The 27863-nt window shown below is 44.9% G+C and overlaps 1 protein-coding gene across 4 annotated transcripts in view; it reads right to left on the bottom strand.

Annotated features, from left to right (window-relative positions):
- Positions 1–5240: 5240 nt before the first annotated feature.
- Positions 5241–27863, bottom strand: part of CFAP47 (cilia and flagella associated protein 47) — a 262759-nt gene continuing 240136 nt past the window's right edge. For 2 of the 4 annotated variants that reach the window (XM_029046519.2, XM_029046520.2), the window contains exons 61-64: positions 22953–23124; positions 20975–21136; positions 14622–14790; positions 5241–5583 (exon numbers count right to left, since the gene is read on the bottom strand). In XM_029046519.2, coding sequence (XP_028902352.1) covers positions 5371–5583; positions 14622–14790; positions 20975–21136; positions 22953–23124 — 716 coding nt within the window. In that variant the 3' untranslated portion in view covers positions 5241–5370. Of the gene's footprint in view, positions 5584–14458; positions 14527–14621; positions 14791–20974; positions 21137–22952; positions 23125–27863 lie in introns of those variants that run through there. The other 2 variants (XM_029046521.2, XM_029046522.2) reach the window with 2 other exon arrangements.

Raw genomic sequence — 27863 nt, 5'->3', positions numbered from 1 at the left:
AATGAAGGGGTCATTGGTTAAAATAAGGAGGAAAAAAGTGATAGAGATTTGAAAACGTGACATTCTCCTGCATCGCACAGAGATGAAAATAACTTCCGACTGAAACGATGAGAGTCCTACCCAGTTCGCCCAGTAGAAGTTGTTTGACTTCAACAGTCATGCTCCAGATAGACATCGGGATTTGCTAGAAGAAAATCTTTCACCCAGCATAACAATAATAATAATTAATCATGGTACCTAGGTAACAAAGAACTGTACTATGCCCTGCAGTAGCTATGAGGTAATCAAATTGGGCAATAGGGAGAGCGAGTGTCTTCTATCCCACACAACCCACCTCTTTCCCCAACTTTTATTCCAGTGGATTCCTTCCACTATCAATAAGTAGGTTCCAGAGGACGGGGTCATGTCTCCAGAGAAGCAGTGTGGACTAGTGAGAAGAGCGTGGACCTGGGTTCTAATTCTGGCTAAGTGACCTTGGGTGAGTCACTTCATTTCTCTGTGTTTCAATTTTCTCATCTGCAAAATGGGAATTCGATACCTGTGCTTCCTCTTACTTAGACCGAAAGCTCATTATGGGCAGGGAATGTATCCGGTCATGGTTGTATTGCACTCTCCCAAGTGCTTAGTACAATGTTACGCGCACGGTAAGCGCTCATTAAAGGATTAAATGAATGAACAGACGGAGAGTCCCATGTGGGACCTGTTTATCTTGTATCCGCCTCAGTGCTTAATATAGTGCTTAAGCGCTTAGTAAGTGCTTAACTAACACCGTTACTATTATTACTAGTATTATTATTCATTATTATTACTAACTCAAGTGCATTCTCCCAAGTGCTTGGTACAAAGTAAGCGCTTGATCAACTCGCTTCATTTGTTTATCACTAGTGTTCAGCCTCTTTTTCTCCTGGGTAATTAACTAGATCTGAGTTTGGCAAGTTTCACTATTTTCCCATAAATCATCCATATTATCCCTGGATCCTAGGCCTTTTTGCTTTCAAAAAGAATTTTATTTTTTGATGGCTCTGCTGTTGAGAAATGGATGGCACGCATCTGACTTTCTTATTTAAGAAGAAGCCGGAATGTGACTGATTTCTGTGGATTGAAAATGTGGAAATACGGAGTGCTTGACAGAACTTTCTAGGTTGGGTCCCAAATATGCACAACAATCCAGGGTTTGTGTCACAGAAATGTAACACACTTATTGGGAAAAAAAACCTGCCGAGAGCTAGAATGAGTCAACCTATGCAATAGGTTTTTTTTTTCTATAAACATGCTGATTTGGGTCCTATTTTCATTTAAAATACTTCTAGAAATCAGCACTTCTACAGTTTGTAGCCCTCCCCAAACTTTTGCCTTGGCAGTGATCCCCAGTAGTTTTAAAAACAAATTAATTCACATGTCCACTTCAAGGCCTTCGACAAGGACAGGAAAAATATTGCAATTACAGAGTTCAAAAAAGTCATTTTGGATACTCTATGGAAATTATGATTATGAAACTAAAAATAAAATTGTATTCTTTTTTCAAGACCAGAGGAGGCCGGGGATGCCCACGAGCTGAAGGTCCTTAGGAACATTTACGTTCAAGGAATAATTACGGTCAGGGATGGCTTCGCTCTTGCAAGAAGAAACAGACAGGTTTAGCTATCAATCGGTGGTATTTGTTGAGCACCTACTATATGCAGTACACTGTAATAAGCGCTTGGGAGAATACAGTGCAAGTGCTTAGTTCCAGTGTTCTGCACACAGTAAATTCTCAGTAAATTCGATTGATTGGTAAAGGTGTAACTAATTATTATTATTAAGGTATTTAAGTGCTTCCTCTGTGTCAAACACCGTTCTAAGCGGTGCGACGGATTCGAGTTGATTAGTTCCGTCCCGGTCCGTCCCCCATGGTGTTTGCAGTCTAAGAAGCAGAGCGAACGGGTATTGAATCCCCATTTTACAATCGAGGAAACTAAGGCACAGAGAAGTTACGTGACTTGCCCAAAGTCACACAGAGGTAAGCGGCAGAGCCAGGATTAGAACCCAGGACCTCTGACTACGGGTTATTTCCACTACGCCACGCCGCTTCCCTACTTACGACTTTGAATGCATCCCACATTCTTATGGAATCACTTAAGATTTGCTGGTGATACCGAGCCGATGATTCATACCTTTTCCGGGCAGGAGTAAGTTTTTGCCGTTTAATTTACTGGCAGGGTCGTGAGAAGCAGTGCGCTCGTGAGGAGCAACGTGATCGAGCGGCAAGAGCCCGGGCCTGGAAGTCAGAGGGCACGAGTTCTAATGCCGGCTCTGCCACATGGCCGCTGCGTGACCTTAGGCACGCCGCTTAAATTCTCTGTGCCTCAGTTACCTCATCCGTATAACGGGGGATTAAGACTGTGAGCCCCATGTGGGACGGGGACTGGGTCTGACCCGATTACCCTGTATCTACCCCGGTGCTTAGAACAGTGCTTTCACCGAGAATTACAAGCAATTTTTAGCATCATTGCTGGCATTGGTTTAGTCGATAGTGGACCCAAATTTGGTGAGACTCTTCCACATTTCCAGAAGAGGCTAACCCAAAATAATTTCAGGAACTCACTCTCCACAAGAAAGACGTGTAAAAAATGGGTTGTTCTTCACAAAGTCGAAGGATCAGTGAGGAGTTGCAGTTAAAATAAGGCCCTAGGAAATTTTCACTCTAAATATGTCTACTCCGATATGTGGTTTACATCACCCAAGCAATCAGGTAAATTTCAGAGCTCTGAGGAGTCCATCTCCTGCTATATTTCACTTATTTAAATTTGCGAGAAATTCTCCAGGGTGGGAATATAATGAAAAACAATATGCAGCTACAGTTACCATTTAAAACACTTTGCAATTCAGTACCAGCAAAATAGCTGTAAGAACAATTGTGTAAGAAGAAATTGCCAACTCTTTATGAACTCGGAAATCTTCGTTATAATTTTTCCAGGGTGATTGGAGGGAAATTGAGACGGTGAAAGAGAAGATGTGCTTCCTGTCATTTAAGTACCTGGCAGGTAGGATGAAGTGTCCTTACTGTAAAGTTTTAAATAAATGAAAACATCAGGTGATAATTTGGGCTTTCCAGGTATACTTCCTTGTCGATAAATTATCCTCAATTCCTCTTCGGTAAAGATCAAAGCAGAAACTATTACTTCCTAGCTCCTGATAATCCGGCTCAGCTCACAGTAAGTGTTCAATAAATGTCATTGACTGAGGGATTGAGTTTGCCATTTTGCTACACCCCAAAGAGTGGTGCTAACTTGTCTTTAAATTTGTCAGTCAGTCAATCAGTACAGTGCTTGGCACACAGTAAGCGCTCAATAAATGCGATCGAATGAATGACTCTCCTCTAAATCGTTCCAGGCTTTCAGATTCTCAGCTGGATACCAGACCTGGGGGTTTAAAGTTATTTAAATATTAAAATATGCGCCCAAATCTAAAAGCAATTAGGTGTCTAAGCAAGTACTGGGGAAGGCCATTTAGCTTTATTAAGGGATTTAAGTGTTTTTATAAAGGCTTAAACATGAATATGCTCAGAGATCAATCTTCATCTCGGTGCACCGGTAAAGAGTGATTGACTGAACGCTTTGCAAAACACCCTGCACTTAATACGCCGGAGGAGCAAACCACTTCTTTACCTGCAGCGACTCTCTGCACGCTTCTCCAAATAAACCTCATTCTTGGTAACTACTGGTTTTTGGCACGGCGTCGACGGAGGAATTCCGCCCAAACTCTTGAAGAGGGAGGCAGAGTTGACGCGTTTCCATGAATGCCTCTTTGAGATCTGCAGCACATCATCGTCGGCATCATAACTGAGAAATCTAAGAGCTTTCTATACGCCGAGCACTGTGCTAAGCCCTGGGGTAGATACCACCAGATCAGATGCAGTCCCTGGCCCTCAAGAGGCTCGCAGTCCAGTTGCCATTGTTTTTAAGAGATGTCCTTCCCCTCGACTCCATTTGTCGCCGTCGTTCTCGTCCGGCCCTTCTCCCCCGATTAGACCGTGAGCCCGTCAAAGGGCAGGGACCGTCTCTATCTGTTGCCGACTTGTCCGTTCCAAGCGCTCAGTCCAGTGCCCTGCACGTAGTAAGCGCTCAATAGATACTATTGAATGAATGAATGAAAGCACGTCTTAACCGGTGTTGTCCGACAGCCACAGAAAAACAGATATTAAGGCATAGCGGCTCAATGCATATCAGTCGCACTTACCTAGTTGCTTTTTTTTGGTATTTGGTAAGCGATTGCTAGTTGCCGGCACTGAAATTAGCCCTGGGGTAGAAACGGATCTCCGGGTTGGACACAGTCCATGTCCCACATGGGGCTCACAGTCTTAACCCCCACATGGTAGATGAGGTAACTGAGGCACAGAGAAGTGAATTTGCTCACCCACAGTCACATAGCAGACAAGTAGCAGAGCCGGGATTAGAACCCAGGTCCTTCTGCCTCCCAGGCCTGGGCTCTATCCGGTAGGCCACGCTGCTTCTCGCTGTTTGACGGGCAAAAATGATCTACGGCTATAAAAATGACTCTACAATACAAGCTTGTTGCGGGCATGGAATGTGCCTGTTTTACTGGGAAGCAGCGCGGCTCAGTGGAAAGAGCCCGGGCTTCGGAGTCAGAGGTCACGAGTTCGACTCCCGGCTCTGCCACTTGTCAGCTTGTGGGACTGTGGGCGAGTCACTTCACTTCTCTGGGCCTCAGCTACCTCATCTGTAAAATGGGGATTAACTGTGAGCCTCACGGGGGACAACCTGATTCCCCTGTATCTCCCCCAGCGCTTAGAACAGTGCTCTGCACATAGTAAGCGCTTAACAAATACCAACATTATCGTTATCATTACTGCATTGTACTTTCCCAAATACTTAGTACGTGTTCTGGCCCAGTAAGTGTTCCATAAATCTGACTGATGGACAAACACGATTGACCGACAAAAATGAACTTTAGAAGTGAGAATCCTTCAAAGACGGTCTCGGCAATGTGGTATTTTGGAATGCGTCTGTTTATCGTGATAGCGTACTCTCCCAAACACTTAGGGTAGTGCTTTGCACACAGTAAGCGCTCGATAAATGCGACCGAATGAACGAATGAAACATCCCAACAATCATCAGCCATATCAACGGAGACGATTTGGTTTGAAATCAATATAGGCATGAGAGGGACATCTCCTTGACGTCATTTTCATTTCTAATAGACACTGTACCAAGCCACTTTGAAAAAAAATGGACCTCAAATTATTTTCACAGGATAGTTTTATTCGGGAATATCCATTTTTTTTTTTTAAATGAAAAGAAACCGAGACGTGTTAGAACTGATCCTTATTTTGGGAAGAGTGAACAATGATGTGGGTTTCCTTTTTTTTTTTCATTTGGTTCTCAGGACCAGAGGAGCGCCTTTGATGGGTGAGGACACGCCGGTGGTTATCAACTTGACGTTTTCACGGAGAAAGTTGCGTTGGTGTCCGGCCGCGGGTCGGCCGCGGCTGTCGGTGGAGACGACCTTAGCTTTTACGTTGCCAGGAGGCTCGCTCTGCGGGGGCAGCCCGTTGATTTCGTACATCCACCGGGTCGTTGCCGTCTGAAAGCGGAAGAGACGAGAGGCCTTATCCCGAGCACCCGCGGCCCAACGGACGATGGCAAGTCCCCGAGTTTAACCCGATGGGTAAATAAGAAACCCGTTTTCCCCTCTCCACAGGAGGAGCGATAACGATAATAACGATTATGGTTTAAGGTCACACGGCAGACCTCTGGCGGGCCCGTGCTCTTTCCACAAAGGCACGCTGTAAGTGTTTCGCGCCGCCGACCCCTCCCCTACATTGTCCCTCCGGTCTATATTCATTCATTCAATAGCATTTATCGAGCGCTTACTATGTGCAGAGCACTGTACTAAGCGCTTGGAATGGACAAATCGGTAACGGAGACGGTCCCTGCCCTCTGACGGGCTTACGGTCTAATCCCTGTATCTCCCCCAGCGCTTAGAACAGTGCTCTGCACATAGTAAGCGCTTAACAAATACCAACGTTATTAATCGGGGGAGATTATCTATATCTCTATGTCTATTTCTCCCTCCCCATTCATATCTGACAGACCACCACTCTCTCCACCTTCAAAGCCTTACTAAAATCACGTCTCCTCCAAGAGGCCTTCCCCGATTGAGCCCTCACTTCCACGAAGCTTCCAGGGAAGCAGCGTGGCTCAGTGGAAAAAGCCCGGGCTTGGGAGCCGGAGGTCATGGGTTCGAATGCCGGCTCTGCCGCTTGTCAGCTGTGTGACTGTGGGCAAGTCACTTCACTTCTCTGGGCCTCAGTTACCGCCTCTGTAAAATGGGGACGAAGACGGTGAGCCTCACTTGGGAGAACCCGATGACCCTGTATCTCCCCCAGCGCTTAGAACAGTGCTCTGCACACAGTAAGCGCTCAACACATACCAACATTATTATTATTACTATAATGTCTTTTACTTGGGTCTGTACCCCTTAAGCACTTTGATTTTCACCCCGCCCCATTGCTAGCAGGGAAAACGTCTGCCAACTCTGTTGTATTATACTCTCCCCAGTGCTTAGTACAGTGCCCTGCACCTAGTCAGTGTTCAATAAATCCCACTGATTGATTTAATGATATTTATTAAGCACTTGCTACGTGCCAGAGACTGAAGAAAGTGCTCGGGTAGATACACGCGAATCATGTTGGACACAGTCCATGTCTTACACGGGGGCTCAATGTCTTAATCCCCGTTTTAAAGATGAGGTAACCGAGGCACAGAGAAGTCAGTTGACTTGCCCAAGGTCACACAGCGGGCAAGTGGAGGAGCTGAGATTAGAACCCAGCCGGATAACAATTTCTCTGAACGAGAGGCACTTAATTCATCGATTTATACGTCTCCAAGTCTACAGCGTCTTTAGTTATAATAATAATAATAATGTTCGCATTTGTTAAGCGCCTACTCTGTGCAGAGCACCGTTATAAGCGCCGAGGGAGATACAGGGTCATCAGGTTGTCCCACGTGAGGCTCACAGTCGTAATCCCCATTTTACAGATGAGGTAACTGAGGCCCAGAGAAGTGAAGTGACTCGCCCACAGTCACGCAGTTGACAAGTGGCAGAGCAGGGATTCGAACCCATGACCTTAGCTCGTGCGCTTTCCACTGAGCCACGCGCTGCTTCTCTATCTGCTCAGGGGTCTCTTCAGGACTTTGAAAATCTGCCAGAAAGGGTGGGCAGAACTTCCTCCAGGATCCCTTCACTCGGTCAATCGTGCGGTGCATTCACTGAGCACTTTCTGAATGCCAAGAACCGTCCGAACGAAGTGTTTGTGATCATGGAACGTAAGTGCGATCTATGTTCTTTTCCCTTTATCAGGGAGTGAGACAGACGGATAAAAATTTACGCTGTGCATAGGTTTTACGCCGTGCCGGATCAACTACCTCCCGGCAGGGCCTGGGGATCAACTGAAGCAGCGCGGCTCAGTGGAAAGAGCCCGGGCTTCGGAGTCAGAGGTCATGGGTTCGACTCCCGGCTCTGCCACTCGTCAGCTGGGTGACTGTGGGCGAGTCGCTTCACTTCTCTGGGACTCAGTTCCCTCATCGTAAAATGGGGATTAACTGTGAGCCTCCCGTGGGACAATCTGATTCCCCTGTATCTCCCCCAGCGCTTAGAACGGTGCTCTGCACAGAGTAAGCGCTTAACAAATACCAACATTAGAGAGAAGCAGCGTGGCTCAGTGGAAAGAGCCCGGGCTTTGGAGTCAGAAGTCACGGGTTCGAATCCCGGCTCGGCCACTTGGCAGCTGTGTGACTTTGGGCAAGTCACTTGACTTCTCGGTGCCTCAGTGACCTCGTCTGTAAAATGGGGATGAAGACTGTGAGCCCCACGTGAGACACCCTGACTCCCCTGGGTCTACCCCAGCACTTAGAGCAGTGCTCGGCACATAGTAAGCGCTTAACAAATACCAACATTATTATTATTATTATTATTAACTGTCCCCAAACTCCTGCTCATCAGTGACGACCCCTGGTGCAGCATGGAAAGGCTAGAACGTGGACATGCCCGAATAAGGCCTTTTAATGGCCTGAATAATGAAATGAACGGTTAAATTCAGCTAAGCACGCTAAAAAGATGCCGACAGGAAAAACGCCATGGAAAAGCGGCATGTGACTGGGCATCTGAGGACCTGGGTTCTCGCCTGCTGCGTGACCTCGGGCAGGACACGCGTCACTGTCGATCGCGTGACCGTGTTCTCGGGCTCGATGGTTTGTCCCCCCGAGCTATCATCTCATCTCCAATACGGCTCGTAAGGGCGCTCCAAAATCTAGAGGGCCTCTATCTGCCCGAATCCTTATCTTGCAGCCCTCGGTTTGGCTTGAACTCGAATCCAAGTTGGCATCACGCCCTGTTGGGAAGCCTCCCAGAGGACGCGCTGACCTCCTTAATTCAATTCTCCACTTCTCTGTCCGTTGGGTAAGTACGCTCTGAGAGAGCCAAATTCGACGATAGTCTTCTGTGCCAGCGAGGACTTCTGATGAAGTGCAGGACTTAAAGCAACTCGGTTTTATCGTACTCTCCCAAGTCCTCAGTAGAGCACTCGGCAAACAGAAAGCGCTCGAGATTTATCCATCGATTGATTAAAAAAAAGACTTCCCCGGGAGAGATCGGGCCTGACCTCTCCTTCATTGGTTCAACGGCATATATTGAGAGTTTACGGCGTGCAGAGCACTGTATTAAGCATCTGGGAGGGTACAATACGACAATAAATAGACACATTCCCTGCCCACAACGAGCTTGCAGTCTAGAGGGGGAGGGCTCCGTTGCCTTCAAGCTCACCGCTGGCTCTTCCATCTCTCAGCCTGAAGTGTGGCCGTGTATTGACACGTCCAGGCAATTCTAAAATCTTTTTCCCGCCCTTGTCCGTGCGTACTCCCAGAGCACACTCGTTAGCACGGTGTCGGTTCTGGATCGCTCTCGACGTGCGGCCTAGAAGAGTGGTTTTTACAGCTTTTTTTTCTTCTTTCATGCATCAGAGCCCAACCAATTTTAGAAGCTGTGGTAGTCAGAGTGTTTTTTGAGCATTTGCTATGTACAACGCTCTGCTCCAGGGTCTGGGAAAGAGATACATGGATTGGGCCCAAAAGGGGTTGAAAAATCGAAGAATAGGAGGGGAAAGAGGAGTAGGGACAGACAAATAGGAGAAGTAGCGTCGCCTAGTAGATAGAGCTTGGGCTTAGAAGTCAGAAGGACTCTGCTGTGTGACCTTGGGCAAGTCGCCTAACTTCTCTGGGCCTCGGTTACCTCCCCTGCAAAATGGGGATTAAGGATGTGAGCCCCGGGCGAGATAGAGATTGTATCCCTCCTGATTAACTTGTATCTACCCCAGCGTTCAGTACGGCGTCTGGTACATAGTAAGCTTTTAACAAATACTATCCAAAAAAAAAGCAGGGAGAGGAGAACAGAACTAGAAAAAGACGAAAGGATGCCAATACATTTTTAGAAGAAAGGCATTAGATGTGAGACGCATGATCTGATTCAGCATGGAATTTCATGTTCTGAATTTCAACATTAGCCTTAAAATTCACACCGAGTTTACGTAAAACAATTCCCTCCAGGTCAGAAACAGAAATCTGAATCAAAATCCAGAGGATGAAAAGAATTAGGCACCCATAATATAGCTAATCCTGGTTCCAAAACCTATCTGACGCTGCTTTTCGACGGACTTTCTTCTGTGGAAGACAAATGCCTTCACGACACGGTGTTGACATGAAACGGCATTTGGTAGCTTATGTCCAAAGATAACACTGTCATTTAAAAAAGTAAATCTTCCTCAAAGGTTAGCTAATTGCCTTATTAACTTCGGCACAAGGTGAAACAGTTTATCGTTCTTTAATATATCAGATTAGCAGTTTAGTTGAAAGAAGTTTAACCTCTGGGTCACATTTGCCATGTACATCGATTCGCTGAAAATTTCAAGGTCGGAGAAACGATCCCGCGGATTGAGGAAGCTGGAGTTTCCCTGAGGTCTTGAAGCTGCCACGGAATTATTCCTCGTCTAAAAGCCTCATCTTTGCCTTTACAAATCGGAGGATTTCTTTTCTGTACAGGACCTTGTGGAATTTTGCTAGATTATACCAGTAACTGATTATTAAGTAGTAATGTAGCCTCCAATCCTAATGCATTTCTTTGCGCACGTATCACCTTATTTTGGCGGCCGTTTTCCTAGAGGTGGCTTTGGCCATTTGGGCACTTTGGGGAGGGGGAAATAATAATGATAATAATGATAATGTTGGTATTTGTTAAGCGCTTACTATGTGCAGAGCACTGTTCTAAGCGCTGGCGTAGACCCGGGAGAATCAGGTTGTCCCACGTGGGGCTCACAGTCTCAATCCCCATTTTCCAGATGAGGTCACTGAGGCACAGAGAAGTGACTTGCCCACAGTCACACAGCTGACAAGTGGCAGAGCTGGGATTCGTACTCATGACCTCTGACTCCCAAGCCCGGGCTCTTTCCACTAAGCCACGCTGCTTCTCTAAGCACGGACTGTAAGCCCGTCAGAGGGCAGGGACCGTCTCTATCTGTTACCGAGTTGTACATTCCAAGCGCTTAGTACAGTAAGCGCTCAATAAATACTATTGAATGAATAAATACGACTGAATGAATGAATGGATTATCTGTGAGGAAACATCTAACCTGAGTGTAGGAACATTATTTCCTATTTCCAATTATCCGTGTTCTCCTCTTCCCTATTAGAACAGATGATTGAGTGTTTTCTGTATTCTATTGATATGTGACGGTTTATTTGGATGTCTGAATTTTAAGGTCTCGATGACATCGAGGAATTTTTGGTTGCGCCGACGGATAATTCATCCCTTTAGCAGACGTAGACATTTACGAGGATCTACCGTCTCCCTAAATTCCAAAGAAAGGAATCCGGATAGGAGCCGTTAAAGCAGTCACTTTAGAAACTGTTAATTTCATTTTTATTACACTTCTGATGGTGCTTAGCTCTGAAAAACAATCCTCATGGCAACATTCCATTTATAGAAATTCACAGTTTTAAATAAGAACTGGCTTATCCATCAGCGCCATAAATGCTGAATTCCACAATAAGCTCTTTGAAAATAGATATCCCATAAACCATATTACTCTATTGCTTTTTATTTACTTGCCAGAATGGAGGAAAAGATGTATTCATTTTTCCCCACTGGGCCTTTGGCTAAGGGTATTTTTAAATTTAAATCATAGTAATTTATGTATTCCAATATGTTACGCATCCCTTTGTTAAAATGCTTTCTTTATGGGGTGCTGAAGGAGACCTTTATTTCATCAAAGGATAAATTACCCACTTTTTGTAATATCATTAATCGCCCCATTATTATGCGTCATTTCGCAACCCAAGAATAATAAGGGAAGCAGGAGAAAAAAGAGGAAAAAAAACACGGAGGAGGAAAGGAGGGGAGAGGGGGGAGAAAAGTTCAAATAATCACTTCTTCTGCACTCTCCCGAGTACCGCATACCATAAGCATTCAATAAATTACATTAACTTCCCCACCTTCTCCTTCTTTCCCGTAGGATTAAAAAAAATAATTCTCAGCTAGAGCTTATATCCCAGGAATTCCGAATCAGCCCCTCTTCCCATCCCCACACACGCTCTCATGGCTGCTTATAAAAAGAATCTCTTCAAATCGGGGTAGGGAAGAATTAGGCCGTCGAGGCAATTATGCGAGGGAGCAGGGTAGATGCTCGACAAATGGTAACGGGTCATTTTCTATTAGGCATCTTAATTGTTTCTTTTAGTTTTAAGCACAGCCTAAACTAGTCTATATTGAAAGATAAACTGGAAAGCTACTTATATCATCATTTCAATATACTTTACGCTAATTAAACGCAGAGCTAAATTGGCTAAGAACACAGCCCCATTATCCCGTGCTAATCAACTAAACTGGCAATTGGATACAAGTACTTGCAGGTATATAGTTTGAAAAGCACGTTATCTCCTTTCTTACCACAAAACTGGGTGAACATGAGTTTCTTGGCTTAGCCCGTCCGTGTTTAAGTGGCTGGGCAGAATCGTTGTGTTTATACCTGTCACGCCAGGGCGGAGCAAGAGTTCCTGTGGGCTGAAAATCGAACTGTCTAAAATGCCTACAGAGCTAGCGCGAAGTTAAAATGCATTTTAGCATCGGAATGCTTCAGGGGTAGACGGATAGACCCAGCGTGTCAGACGAGAACGGAATCACCCTTTTACAGCCAAAACTTCTGGAAATCCTTGCGATGAGAGTCCGAATTGAGAAACTGCACCGGACCTGGCAAAACCTCATTGCCCTCGCGGAGCGAGAAATTATCTTTCCATGTAAATGACGTGTTTCCTGGGGAAACAGCACAGGACTACATCAGGAGACTTGAGTTCTAATCCTGGTTACCCGGAGAAGGCTCAGTGGCAAGAACACGGGTCTGGGAGGCAGAGGTTGTGTTCTAATTCCGGCTCCGCCACTTATCGGCTGGGTGACTTGGGGCAAGTCACTTCACTTCTCTGTGCCTCGATAATCTCATCTGTAAAATGGCAATTAAGACTGTGAGCCCCACGTGGGACAACCTGATTACCTTGTATCTACCCCAACGCTTAGAACAGTGCTTGGCACATAGCAAGCGCTTAACGAAATACCATTAATCATTATTATTGTTATTATTATCATTAAGTGCTTACTAGGTGTTCAGCACTGTTCTAAGTGCAGGGGTAGATTCAAGTTAATCACGTTGGACCCAATCCCTGTCCCACATGGGACTCACAGTTTTAGGAGGGAGAACGGCTATTTAATTCCCATTTTGCAGTTGAGGAAACCGAGGCACAGAGAATTTCATTGACTTGCCCAAGGTTAGGAGGGAGGAGAACAGCTATTTGATCCCCATTTTGCAATTGAGGAAACTGAGGCACGAAGAAGTTCACCGACTTGCCCGAGGTCACACGGCAAGCAACGGGCAGAGCCGGGATTAGAGCCCAGGTCCTCTATGTGACCTGCCTGCAGTGTGACTTTGGGAAAGCCAAATTTCTCTGCGCCTCAGTTTTCTGAACCATAAAATGTATCTGTAATTTATTTATACTAAGGTCTGTTCCCCCTCTAGACTGTACACTCCTCTTTTTTAATGGTATTTGTTAAGCGCTTACTATCAGCCAGGCATTGTACTATGTGTTAGGGTGGGCACGAGCTAATCAGGTTGAACGAGTCCACGTTCCACAAGGGGCTACCGGTCTTAATCCCCACTTTCCAGATGAGGTAACGGAGGCACAGAGGAGTGAAGTGACTTGGCCAAGGTCACACAGCGGACAAGTGATGAAGCCGGGATTAGAACCCAGGTCCTCCGACTCCTAGGCCCGACTAGGCCAGGGTGCTTCTCCGCGTGAGAGGAGGACCTGCCTTCGAATTCTGTCCTGTTGTATTCTCCCAAGCGTTTAGTCCAGTGCTCTGTACACAGTGTGAGCTCAATAAATATGACTGAATGATGGATATGGGTCGGGGGCTGTGGGCGACGTGATTACCTTGTATCTACGCCGGCGCTTAGTACGGAGCGTTACGCATATTATGTGCTTAACCGATGACATTACGTACCACGGTGATCGAATCATGTATTGAGCGTATTTACTGAGTACAGAGCAGAGCATACGTAGAGTATAATAATATATACTATATTTTGTTAATGAAATGAACACCGCCTTAATTCTATTTATTTGCTATTGTTTTAATGAGATGTCCATCCCCTCGATTCTATTTATTGCTATTGTTCTCGTCTGTCCGTCTCCCCCGATTAGACCGTGGTCCCGTCAGAGGGCAGGGGCCGTCTCTATCTGTCACCGATCTGTCCGTTCCAAGCGCTTAGTACAGTGCTCTGCACATAGTAAGCGCTCAATAAATACTACTGGATGAATGAATGAGAATATGTGAAGTAGTAGAAAATATAATCCGGCTCAGGATGGCACCCGGAGAGTCTCCAGTCCTCTACCAGTCTCGGCTACGGGAGGGAGAGTCAAGCCGAGGCCTGTCCATTCCATTCCTAGCTTGGCCAGTGGCTAGCGAGCGGAAGGCCATCGGCCACGAGGCAAAATTCACCCGTGCTGGGCAGCGGCGGCAGGGGAGAGACTCAAGAGGATGGACACTCAAGGTGACTGCGTGGAAGGAGGCACTGGATCAAGAATTCCGGATTTGTATCAAGAAAACGCTATGGATAATAATACCGTCGGTATTTGTTAAGCGCTTACTATGTGCAGAGCACTGTTCTAAGCGCTGGGGGAGAGACAGGGTCATCAGGTCGTCCCACGTGAGGCTCACGGTTAATCCCCATTTTCCAGATGAGGCAACTGAGGCCCAGAGAAGTGAAACGACTCGCCCACGTGACCTCTGACTCCGAAGCCCGGGCTCTTTCCGCTGAGCCGCGCTGCTTCCCCACTGAGCCACGCTGCTTCCGCTATCGGTACGATTGCAGATGGAGGAAGGGCGTTCGGGGAGAGATGTGTCCCTGGAGTCGCTGTGGCTTGGAAACTACTAAGACAAGGCAGGGAAATAGAACATTATAATATCAGGTAACGCGATAAGCTACTTCAGTGCGATTCGCATTTCGCTCTCGAGGGACTCACCTGGATGACTAGCGTTGCCGTATGCTTCCTGCCGTACATTTTGGGGCTGAACCCAACTCTGATCCAGGTGCCAGCTGTGTCCAGCGGAAGAAGCTCTCCATCCCGGGGCACGACCGAAAACTCTGGGGCACTGCCGGGTAGGAAGAAGGCGCTGAACGGCTCTGGGCACCTAAAGGAGAGAGGAAAAGCGGCCCATTGAAGTCGATGGCTACACCAGTCTCTTCGGGAGACTTGATGAATTCGGAATCCCGCTGAAATGGGCCTGCAATTAAGCGCTAATGCAGCCGGGCGGCTGCGACGCCGATGGTTATTCGAAAGAATGCTCCTGGAATGATAACGGGAGGTCGGTTTGGGGCTTTATTTCGTTTTTCCCTCATTAAAGAAAAAGAGACATTTTTTGAAGGGGGAATAAACAAAGAAATTGCCATGACTTTTTGTGTTTTTAATTTCCATTTCAGATTATTGGCAGGGACTCTGACTAGATTCCAAAGGTCAAAGCCCATAATGATGCATTCAGCCTTATCCAAAGTGACATATCACACCACAACTGCCAGAATCATTTTCTCAGCCTTTCTCCCGGTCATAAGAGGATTTGACCTTAACGAGCTGCTTCGCTCAAAGCTTAATTCTCGTTCCCCATCCAGGGGAGCAGATCGGAGTTTTCCTAGGACCAGAAATGGAATCTGAACCTATCTTCACTCCTCTGTTCTTTTGAACAAAGGGAATTTTCATTTGTCTCCATTTCCTACCCCACGGGGGGCGGGGATGGACTCCGGAGGGACCTCTTTTTCCCACCCAAGAGTAATCCCGGCTCCGTCTCTTATCAGCTGTGTGACTTTGAGCAAGTCACTTAACTTCTCTGAGCCTCAGTTCCCTCATCTGTAAAATGGGGATTTAAGAGGGTGAGCCCCATATGGGGCAACCGGATTACCCCAGCGCTGACAACAGTGGTTGGCACGTAGTAAGCGCTTAACAAATTCCATAATCATTATTATTTTTAAAAAGGGACTCGATCCTCAAGACGAATAAGGACGCTTTTATTTATTTAAAGAAATTTTTTTTTTCTAACTGGGTAACTAATGTTTGCAATTTCTGGTGCCATTAAGTATTTGAAAATATTAGTTACACACTCTTCCTCACAAGAAAACTAGTACACTTAAGATCTTGTGAAATACCATGGTAAGATTTTTTTATAAATAATGATTCATAGAAAAAAACAGTTTAAAAGAAAATTTCTACCTATTAAAGCTTTGCCTTTTAAGACAAACGTCCTCTGAAAGGTTTCACTCTGTAATTAGCAGAGCAGGTCACGCATTTTAAGGAAACTCAGGTGACAGATATTTCTTAATGCAATCTCATTCCTGAAAACAGAAGTGCACAAACATTAGAAAATTGCTTCTGTTTGCGGGGTGAGATTTTTTTTTTCAAGTGTTCCATCTCTTCAACTACATAATTATGGGAAACATATTGTCTGAGAACAAATCTATTATAACAATTCTGCATCCCAAACCGTATACTGTAACTAAGATTTATGAATACAAATTAGTTTGTCAGTGCCTCCTTTAGAAATGCTCCTTTATGGGCATTTAAAGTTACATGTGGGCAATGTACCCTGAAAACAAAATGGAATCGAGTCAATTTCTAGTCCTGGTAATACGCCATTAAATGGGGAAGAGGAAGGAAGACAGTGGAAGGTAGAGAGAATATTTGCAACTCTGAATCGTTTGGCAATTTGAAGAAAGTCCTCCATTAGCGGGGCCGGAAGAGACAGAGAGAGCAGAATATTTTCTTTTCCTAGTATAAGTACTTGAAGCACATTCTGTCACATTACACTGTGCAGCCCATTAATGAACAAAAGTGCTCTTCACGTATCAAAAGTATGAAGACAATACCTTAATATTAAAGTGGGAAAAGACAATCGGGTCGCATCGATCAATCAGGGGTATTTATTGAGCGCTTACTGTGTGCAGAGCACGACTGTAAGTACTTAGGAGAGTACAGCGCAACAGAGTTCATTCATTCGATCGTATTTATTGAGCGCTTACTGTGTGCAGAGCACTGTACTGAGCGTTTGGGAGGTATAATTCAGTAACAAAGAGAGACAACCCCTGCCCACAACGGGCTCACAGTTTAGAAGTCGGCAGATGCGATCCCTGCCCACAGTGAGCTTCCAGTTTAGAATACATCGTGTGTGTGTGTATAAATGTATCCTTACGTACAAAATACAGACAGTACAGATACGTAAATATGTGATATAGCTGTAGAACTATTTGTCTTCCATTTTCAAAAATCCTTCAGATGGTTTGGGTCTACCAATAAATATGGCTGAAAATATGGCTCGCACAATATTTACAAGTAAGGATGAATTTTGGCAGGGGGGCGGATAACGTACGTCCCATATTAGGTTTGTCTCAGTTTTTCAATTTTGCCTCATTATTACTACTACTGGGTAAAGAGAAACAAAGAGGTAGATTTCTAGAGCTTTCAAAGCGGTAGTGCTGCTTAACATAGTTTTGGGTGTATATAGGCCACTGGATTCAAAAGGCAAATAATTATGGGGCCAAATTAACCGAAGCTTGAAGACATTTTTGAATTCTGCTTGGAAGGGTGGCTTTACGAAATAAAGGAGATTTGAAGAGAATTGCCTTTCCAGAGGCAAACGTGAAACTTGAGACAGTGACCAAAATAAATGCCCTTTTCATATCAGTCGCTTCTTTCGTTTAGTCTGTTAAATTCACGTCTCCCTACTTCTCAGAAATCTTCCAGTGGTTGTCCATCCTCCTCCACAACAAACAGAAACTCCTTCCCACCGGCTTTAAGGCACTCGATCAGCTCTCTCCCTCCTACTTTACTTGGCTGATCTCCCACTAGATCCCAGCACACACATTCTGCTCCTCTCACACCAACCTACTCTCTGTACTTCGCTCTCATCTATCTCACCGCCGATTCCTTGCCCGTGTCCTCTCCATGCCATGTCATACGTGACAGTCCACTCTCCCCCCTTTCAAAGCCTTATTTAGATCACATCTCCTTCAAAAGACCTTCCTCACTAAGCCTTCGTCTCTGCTACTCCCTCTCCCTTCTGCTTCACCTACACGGATGGATCTGTTTCCTTTAAGCACTCGATATCCAGCCATTCTCAGCCCCACAGCGCTTATGTACGTACCTGCAATTCATTTTAATACCTGTCTCCCCCTCTAGACTGCAAGGTCCTTACGGACGGGGACCGTGTCTAGCGATTCTGTTGTTCGGCAGTGCTTAGAGCAGTGCTCTGCACACAGTAAGCGCTCAATAAATACCACCGATTGATTCAGAACCTGCCTCTATGAATCTCACTCAATTTTCGACTCTCGTTGATTGCGATTTCCTAAAACCGGCGACTGAACGATCTGGTCCCACCTGTCGATAGCAATCAAACGTGGAGAAACGTGTCATTTTCCACGTTCCATGTCCCAGGGCTTTGATCAGTGTCATTCGCAGGACTAAATTACAACGATTGAATGAAATGAGAGGTGACGTCGTTCGGCTACTCTGAATTCTACATCGATGAACGGTTTTGCTTTTTTACCAATAAAAACCCAAGAACAAAGATAGCTTCATCTATCGGCCCCTTAGTACATTCGGTTCAATTTCCGGTATTTTAGTTGGAAGAATAGTGGGCCGTATTGAGGTAAGCCTCACATCTGAAACCAGAGCATGGTATAAGCCTGATAAAAAAATATGAAGAGGAATATCTGTGGTATTTGTTAAGCGCTTACTATGTTCCGGGCACTGTACTAAGCGCTGTGGGGGATACGAGCGAACCAGATTGGACACATTTTCTGTCCCACCTGGGGCTCACAGTCTCCTGGAAACATAAATGAGCTGCAAGGAAGATCGATTCATCAGACACTGGAAAAATCCCTATAAAATTCCTCCACGAGAGGTACATTTCTTGCGGAAAAACAAGAAGTCGGTTATGAAATCAAACCGTGCTGCTTTTCAGACAAAACCAGCTGAAATTCCTTATCGAGCTGATAATTGTAAAGGGAATAGAGAGTTTGAACCCTGACCAAATTTGCAAAGATGTTTAATTAGTAAAGAACATTTAATCAATGAGTGAAAAAGCAGGGGCCTCATTCATGCCCAGGATTGAGTTTCTCTGCAGCTAATTACTGCAGAGAGGCCTGTTGATTGCAATGCACATTTAATTTTAAAAGATCTAAACATATTTATCATATTTTATAATGAAATGCGCTTTGGTCTCCCTGGGGTTTGAAAAGGCTGCTGATGGTGAGATTTTTATCCATTTGTCAGTGTGGCTGAAAAGACCAAGGAATAATTAGCAATTCTTTTTTTTAATGGTATTTGCTAAGCGTTTAACCATGTGGCATTTGTTAAGGGCTTATTACGTGCCAGGCACTGTACTAAGCGGTGGGGTGGATAAAAGCAAATCAAGTTGGACACTGTCCCGTGGGGGGCTCACGGTCTCAATCTCCATTTTACAGACGAAGTAACTGAGGTCCACGGAAGTGAAGTGACTTGCCCGAGGTCACAGGGCAGACGAGTGGCAGAGCCGGGATTCGAACCCATGACCTCTGACTCCCAGGTATCGCTGCTTCTCACATGACATATGCTAAGTGTTTACTATATGGTATTTTTGGTATTCGTTAAGCGCTTACTGTGTGCCCTGCGCTGTACTTAAGTATCGGGGTCGATCCAAGCTAATCAGTTTGACCCAGTCCATGTCCCCCATGGGGCTCACGTCTTAATCCCCATTTTAATCCCCATGAGAGGAGCAATGTGGCTGAATGGAAAGAGCACGGGCTTGGGACTCCGAGGACTTGGGTTCTAATCCCGCACTCCTATTTGTCAGAGAAATGAAGTGAGCCTCAGTTCCCTCATCTGTAAAATGGAGAATAAAAGTGTGAGCCCCATGTGGGACAACCTGATTACCCTGTATCTACCCCAGCGCTTAGAACAGTACTTGGCACATAGTAAGCGCTTAACAAATACCGTTATTATTATTATCATCATTATTATTTTGTCGACCAGGTCACTGAAGCACGGAGAAGTTAAGTGAATTGCCTAGGATCACAGTGCAGACAAGGATTAGAACCCAGGTAATAATAATAATAATAATAACGTTGGTATTTGTTAAGCGCTTACTACGTGCCGAGCACCGTTCTAAGCGCTGGGGGAGATACAGGGTCATCAGGTTGTCCCACGTGAGGCTCACGGTTAATCCCCATTTTCCAGATGAGGTAACTGAGGCCCAGAGAAGTGAAGCGACTCGCCCACAGTCCCACAGCTGACAAGTGGCAGAGCCGGGAGTCGAACCCATGACCTCTGACTCCGAAGCCCGGGCTCTTTCCGCTGAGCCACGCTGCTCAGTCCGCTGACTCCCAGACATATACTCTTTCCCGTAGGCCACGCCGCTTCTCCTTTCTACAACACGAGCATGGGAAGAATGACCTTTCCTGCATTTTCTTATTTTTCACTGTTGCTGTTTTTCTCCCTCTTGCTTCTCCCACAACCTCTGTCAAGCCTGGGGTGGCCATTCCTTCTTTTATTCATTCAGTCAAAAAATATCAGACACAGAGAAGCACGTCTCAGAGAAAGAGGAGTAGCGTGGCCCATCGCAGAGCCCACCTGTTGCCTGGCGGGACTCTCTAGTAATAATGTTGGTATTTGTGAAGCGCTTACTATGTGCCAAGCACTGTTCTAAGCGCTGGGGTAGACACAAGGGAATCAGGTTGTCCCACGAGGGGCTCACAGTCTTATTCCCCATTTTACAGATGAGGGAACTGAGGCACCGAGAAGTTAAGTGACTTGCCCAAAGTCACACAGCTGACAAGGGTAGAAAGTGGGGAAAAAACCCACCATCTGGAAAGGAATTATGCTCGGTGGCTAGTGACCTGCTTAGCTCCACGATCCTCAAGCTGAAAACTCCCTATCTCCAGCTTTCTTCTAAGAAAATGAAATTATTAACTTCCCTTTTTAAGAGGGGATAAGTTCTCTGTTATCGTCGGCGTGGGGAAGCAGGTCAACGATCTGCCGAGCCATGGTGACAACTCCTTTCCCCACCTAACCATCCTCAAAACCGGCATCACGGGTCGCTGCTATCACGAGGGGGTATAGAACATATTCAATAAAGCCGATAAAAAACTCCGCCATGCTCCGTGCTGGCTTATGACCCTCATTAGTACTTTCGGGTTCTATTCTCCACCCCTAGCGAGGGGAAGAGCACGGCTATTAGAAATCAAACGTCCATCGAGGAAAAGACCTGATTTCGACCTTTCGTTTTCGTTTCTTAGTCGAGTCTGAAATTCAGCCGCCAAAAGCGGACGTACACATTTTCCCTGAGATATTACCGGGTCTGGCTGGTCAGCCTAAAGCCAACGACAGCTTCCTTGAACAAACCGACGGCTTCAATGTTGATAACGTCGTCTACATCAGGCGCAGTCGCGACCAAAGTTAGCGGAAAATTCCAGACACCTCCCGTACGACATTGCACCTCCAAAACTGCCGGGATTCTGAACAAAATAAGATATACAAAAACTCACTGGGAAGTAGGCATAATGAAATATAGCTCAATAAATCAACGTCCGACGTGTAAATATAAACGACTGGTTTTTCAAAACGACAGTGTATTATAATGGAACCGGAGTCGATTCTAAATCGGATTGTACAGATACGTTTTAGATGCTATATTACATTCTTATTCTTACTTTACAGCTTCAACTTAGTAAAATACGCTGTCTCCTCCACGTCTACATCGCTAAGAGCTAAATTCCTCGTCTACGGCTGATTCCGTTAATGCAGTCCCCAGAAATTCAAACTATCAAACTGGAGCCAAGTGTTTGGGAATTAACTTGGACTTTCATGCTTCATAAAGGACCTGAGATTATGATGGATATGGGGAAAAGACTTGAGAATTGTTATGGGCAAAAGGGTTCTTATCAAATCGAATTAGATTAGAGCAACTCATTTTAACGCAACGCTTTTGTCGTGTTCAAAGATGGCATATTTAATGAGCAATCCTAAAGCCTCATGAAAGCCTGTGAACAAGGACAATTAAAATCTAATTTTCTAGCCCTTCCCTCTCACTTCTCAAAATCCACGGCTCCTACTCTCTTCCCCTCCCTCACTTTGTTAATGAGATGTACGTCACCTTGATTCTATTTATTTGCTATTGTTTTAATGAGATGTTCTTCCCCTCGATTCTATTTATTGCCATTGTTCTTGTCCGTCCGTCTCTCCCGATTAGACCGTAAGCTCGTCAGAGGGCAGGGACCGTCTCTATCTGTTACCGATTTGTCCATTCCAAGCGCTTAGTTCAGTGCTGTGCCCATAGTAAGCGCTCAATAGATACCGTTGAATGAATACTATTGAATGAACTCCCATCTTCACCCTGGTACTCTCCTCCTCTGCCTTCAAACATGTTCCCCCCATTTTATAAAAGTTCTATATACTAAGCTCTACCTGTGGCAGAGAGTAAATGCTTAACAGATACTATTAAAAATTATATTCATAGATTGCCGATAGTTAAGAGCAGTGGCATGGACAGATGATAGCCCAGGAAATTTAAGTAATGGACTTTCACTTTGAGGGGCTCACACTCAGCTTTCCTCTAATCTGGTTTTCGACGGAGAAGACAGGTCGAGAGGAAGAGGACGGAGGAACAGGAGGAGGAGACTGGGCCTATTGCCTTCCTCCACACTGTAAATTTGAATCTCCACCCTCGGCTCTCTCCCAATCCCCTGTTGCCCAGTTACAGATGAGTTTTGAGTTGTAGCAGATGGGCTCCCACTCTCTAAGCCACTGGCCATGCTGGGAATGGAATGGGCTATGCCTCACCCTCCCATTACCAAGACTGGTAGAGTACTGGCAACTCTCCAGGAGTGATCCTGAGAAGGAAATGTCAACATACCACAGGGAAAGATAGAGGGAAAGGATTTGAAATTTGTTCCTACTATGGAAGGCACGAGGAGTGAACTCAAAAAAGAGTAGATGGGTATTAGAGTAGAGCTGAGGCAGTGTGGCCTAGTGGAAAGAACATGGGCTTGGGAGTCAGAACACCTGGGTTCTAATTTTAGCTCCGCCACTGGTCTGTTGGTGTGACCTGTGTCCCTTAATGTCTTGGAGCCTCAGTTTCTTCACCTGTGCAGTGGGGATTAAATGCTAATCTCTCCTACTTAGACGGTGATTCCCCCTGTGGGGCAGGAACTTGATCCAAAATGATTATCTCATATTCACACCCCAGTGCTTAGAACAGGGCTTGATAGTAAGTGCTTTAACAGGTACTGTTATTATTATTATACTTTTGAAAAGAGCAAGTCGCGGGTTTACCTCATTGGCTTTTGAGGGGCAAACACAATATTGAAGATCAGGGTGATAATTCCAGAATTCACATCGCGATCTTTTTTGATCAAATATAAAGCTACACAAGATTCCAAGCTGGATTTTGTGATTTCAGATTCAAATTTAATTTCATACAGAAATTCATCAACTGGTGCGTAACCTAGACCAAAAAAAAAAATTTACAAAACCTTCACTATTTAGGCTACACGTAATAACTTCTTGTTCTTTTCTTAAAATACATTCCTTATTTAAATTTATAAACTTTACTCACTCGTGAATGACAAACCTAAGATGACCCCTGAATTTGAACTCCATCGAAAGAAAGAAGGGTAGATTAATCAAGCTCTCTCCTATTTTATCTGGTGCGTTTGGACACTGAATGACTTACAAAGTCAGAATTTACTCAGCTCTGATTTATTTTTTTTTTAAATTTTTGAAGTCTGCCCTAGGCAGGAGATCCTCACTCAAACAATCAATAATTAGCATTTCCCGAGTGTCTATTACGTGCAATTTACCAAGTGCTCGGGAGAGCACAATAGAATAATAATAATGATATTTGTTAAGTGCTTACTAAGTACCAAACACTGTACTCAGCACTGGGGAAGATAGCTCAGTGGAAAGAGCCCGGGCTTGGGAGTCGGAGGTCGCGGGTTCGAATCCCGGTTCAGCCACTTGTCAGCTGGGTGACTGTGGGCAAGTCACTTCACTTCTCTGGGCCTCAGTTCCCTCATCTGTAAAATGGGGATGAAGACTGTGAGCCCCAGGTGGGACAACCTGATGACCCTGTATCTACCCAGCGCTTAGAACAGTGCTCTGCACATAGTGCTTAACAAATACCAACATTATCATTATTATTACAAGATAATAATTGTTATATCATATTCTCATTGTTATCGTATACTGTCACAAGCGTTTAGTACAGTGCTTGGCACACAGTAAGTGCTCGATCAATACGACTGAATGTTTTAGGTCAGACACAGTCCCTTTCCCAAATGGGGTTCGCAATCTACACTGGAGGAAGAACGGATACGGAATCTCCATTTTACAGATGAGGAAACTGTGGCACCGAGAACTGAAGTGACTTGCCCATGGTCACACAGCAGGCAAGTGGCAGACTTGGGATTAGAACCCAGGTCCTCCGACTCTCAGGCCTGGGCTCTTTCCACTAGGCCATGTTGCTGTATGATAGACTTAACAGACATGATTCCTGACTTCATGATCACGATGGGATAAATGCAAACTTTCAAGTCTTCTCTTTCGGGCTGATGGTTTAACACGTCCAGCTCACTTGAGGGACCCCGGAAAAGTAACTAAATTCAGCTCCTCTTATGGAGCTCCTAATAGACGGCATGTTGGTCTCAATAAAACCCAGATCTAATATCCTATGTCAGAGTGGAACTAGCCAAAGGTTTTTGCTTTCAGACTATTGTTTCCGCTTTTTGTGGGTAAAAAAAACTCCACGTGAGCTTCTCGACGTGTTGAAGCCCTGCGGGTCTTTCTCGATTATTAGCCTGCCTACCCAGCAAAAACACGCCCCGTAAGATGGAAGAATGGCCTAGTGGCTGTGTGGCCTAATGGGAAGAGTCCAGGCCTGGGGGTCAGAGGTCGTGGGTTCCAATCCCAACTTGCTGTGTGACCTTGCACAAGTCACTTCACTTTTCTGTGCCTCAGTTACCTCCTGCAAAATGGGGATTAAGACTCTGAGCCCCATGTGGGACATGGACTGTGTCCAACCAGTTACCTTGTATCTACCCCAGTGCTTAGTAGAGTCCTGGCACATAGTAAGCATTTAACAAATAATACTATTACTATTATTATTTTTTTATTAAAATTATGTACCCACCCTCATCTAGTGCCATAATTGAACAGGTCACCTCTTATACTGCAAGCTCTCTGAGGGCAGGAATATGTCTACGAACTCTGTTATATCGTACTCTCCCAGTGCTCTGCACAGAGTAAATGCTCAGTAAATACATTTGTGGGCGACTGATTGCCCACCCGCCACAAAACCACAATTCACATTTTACAATGCATTAGAAATTTAGTCTATGATTCCCCAGTTGTTTTTATTACTGACATGAAGAAAGAAAAGATAAGACGTATGAAATTATAGAATAATGCCAGCCATTGATTTATCAGAAAAAAAAATTCTTGTAAATTATGCATCATGCTGTACCGTCAGTTTTAGAAAATGTACTTGTTTAGATTTAATGTTTTCTTTGAGTCACAGACGATAAATATTCATTTTGAAGCTTAGGGATAACCGCTTTCTATACCCTTCGATGTTCATGTTAAAATATTTACAACACCTGAGGATAAACAGTGTGTTTGCAATATCTGTCGAGAACAATTGAGAACATCTCTTGGTATCATCCCTTAAGCTGGTTGAGGATCTGCACTTGGAAATCTAATTTAGAGCTGCGGAAAACAGTAAAATGTAATTAGATTTTCATCAGAGCTGCAAGCCCTAAAGACTACCACATTATCATATCAAGGAAACCCTCTGCGAATACGGCGATATCGCTTTCTAGGCGGTTCCGTCACACAGACGACATCCAGAGAAAGTGGCAGCTGCTGATGGCAAATTAGCTCGTGCATCACCATCAGCGCATAGTTAAAGCTCGGAAACGAAATCAAATTGCCATAGTACATCTTTGAGTACATCAACTCCGAGTTTTGATTAAGAAGGGCAAGACGATACATAAAACGGGAGAAAAACCAAAATACAGAATGGCTCGCCTTTAAGGCCCTGCCACAGAGGATAGAATCTCAATGTATCCATCAGTGGTATTTACTGAACGCTCCCTGAATCCAGAGCACTTTACTAAGCACTTGGGGGAGTTCAATACGACCGTTGGTCGGCACGTTCTCCGCCCACGGGGAACTCAAAGTGTAGAGTGGGGGACAGACACTACATTAATACTCTATATGTACAGAAATGCTGTAGGGTTGAGGGTGGAGCTCAAATTTACAAGTCCAAGCGCGTAGGTGACAGAGAAGAGAGAGGGAGTAGGGGAAAAGAGTTTAATTCGGAAGGCTTCTTGGAGGAAATGTGATTTTAATAAGGCTTTGAGGGTGGGGAGAGGCATGGTCTGTTCATTCATTCATTCAATAGTATTTATTGAGCGCTTACTATGTGCAGAGCACTGTACTAAGCGCTTGGAATGTACAAATCGGTAACAGATAGAGACAGTCCCTGCCCTTTGACGGGCGCACGGCCTAATCGGGGGAGACGGACAGACGAGAACGATAGCAATAAATAGCATCGAGGGGATGGACATCTCATTAAAACGATAGCAAATAAATAGAATCGAGGTGATGTACATCTCATTAGCAAAATAAATAGGGTAATGAAGATATATACAGTCTGTTGTAAATGGAGGGGCAGAGAGTTGCAGGCCAGAAGGAAGACGTGGGCAAGAGGCTGGCGGCGAGATAGATAAGATGGAGGTAGGTCTAACTTCCAAAACTCCTCCAGCTCACTTTTTACAACTTATTTTAGAAAGGTCTGATTTTTTATAGGAAATATTGAACCCAAATCTATTTAATTCCTTCAGATTGCAAGGTAGAACATATGGCAGCAAGTAATACTAATAATAATGATAGTATTTGTTAAGCGCTTTCTATGTGCCGAGCACTGTTCTAAGCACTGGGGGAGACACAAGGTTATCAGGTTGACCCAGGTGGGGTTCACAGTCTTCATCTCCGTTTTACAGATGAGATAACTGAGGGACAGAGAAGTGAAGTGACTGGCCCAAAGTCACACAGCTGACAAGGGGCGGAGGCAGGATTAGAACCCACTACCCCTGACTCCCAAGCCCGGGGTCTTTCCATTAAGCCTTGCTGCTTCTCTAGTAACGCCTCAAGCTAACACTTGTGACTCCTCCTCTATTTTTCATCATCTTCCTGAACGGTGCAAAATACCAAATGGGCACATTTCCTTGACCATCTGTGCCTTTAGGAGCTGCAGAGCTCCTAATGTATTTAATCAGGGAATGTATTTTAGAGTGTATTTACATTCATTTACTAAATTATAAACATAATGTATTTATTATATTACATTATATACATATAATGTAAAAAGAATACACATATTTAATGTATTGAATCAGAGAATGTATAACAATAATGGTATTTGTTAAGCACTTGCTACGCACCAGTCACTGTACTTAGCACAGGGGTGGATACAAGCAAATTGGGTTGATATCTGTTAAAAGTTTACTACGTGCCAGACACTGTACCAAGCGCTGCGGTGGATGAAAGCAAATCAGGTTGGACACAGTCCCTGTCCCACATGGGGTTCACAGTCTTAATCTCCATTTTACAGGTGAGGTAACAGGCACAGAGAAGTGATTTGCCCAAGGTCACACAGCAGACAAGTGGCAGAGGTGGAATTAGAACCCAGGTCCTTCTGACGCTCAAGCCCGGCCTCTATGCACTAGGCCATGCTGCTTCTCACTTAGGTGAATTTCACATTTATTTCCACTTAACCAGGTAAGGCTCTTTGGAGAAGTGACTCTGAATTAAGAGCCAGAAAATGGCAGGGATGCTTTTTCTCTTCCTACTAATATCCTTAATGAGGAGGCTTTTTGCAAAACTGATGTCACCTGGGACCCAAGGCTATAGTGATAGTGTTTAATCGGTGCACGGTCGCCCAGCCCCGAAAAGTAATAAATAAGCTTTCGAAATATAAATCTGGTCATCTATTCTCATTACCCCATGTGCTTATAATTCTAATTAATACCACCTGCTTGAAAGGAGAGTAGATAATTTTATAATTAAGGCAAAGCAGGAGAGGTAAATTCATCAGGGAGATGGTGCTGAAGATGTGGGCTCTGCTATCACCTGTCTCATATTCCGCTGCTGAACAATCGCACTTTTCTAAATGGGGTGAGGTTG

Source organism: Ornithorhynchus anatinus, chromosome 18, assembly GCF_004115215.2.
Source record: "Ornithorhynchus anatinus isolate Pmale09 chromosome 18, mOrnAna1.pri.v4, whole genome shotgun sequence".
Lineage (NCBI taxonomy): Eukaryota > Metazoa > Chordata > Mammalia > Monotremata > Ornithorhynchidae > Ornithorhynchus > Ornithorhynchus anatinus.
The sequence above is the reverse complement of the archived record's forward strand: the minus strand, read 5'-3'. Positions and strand labels throughout refer to the sequence as shown.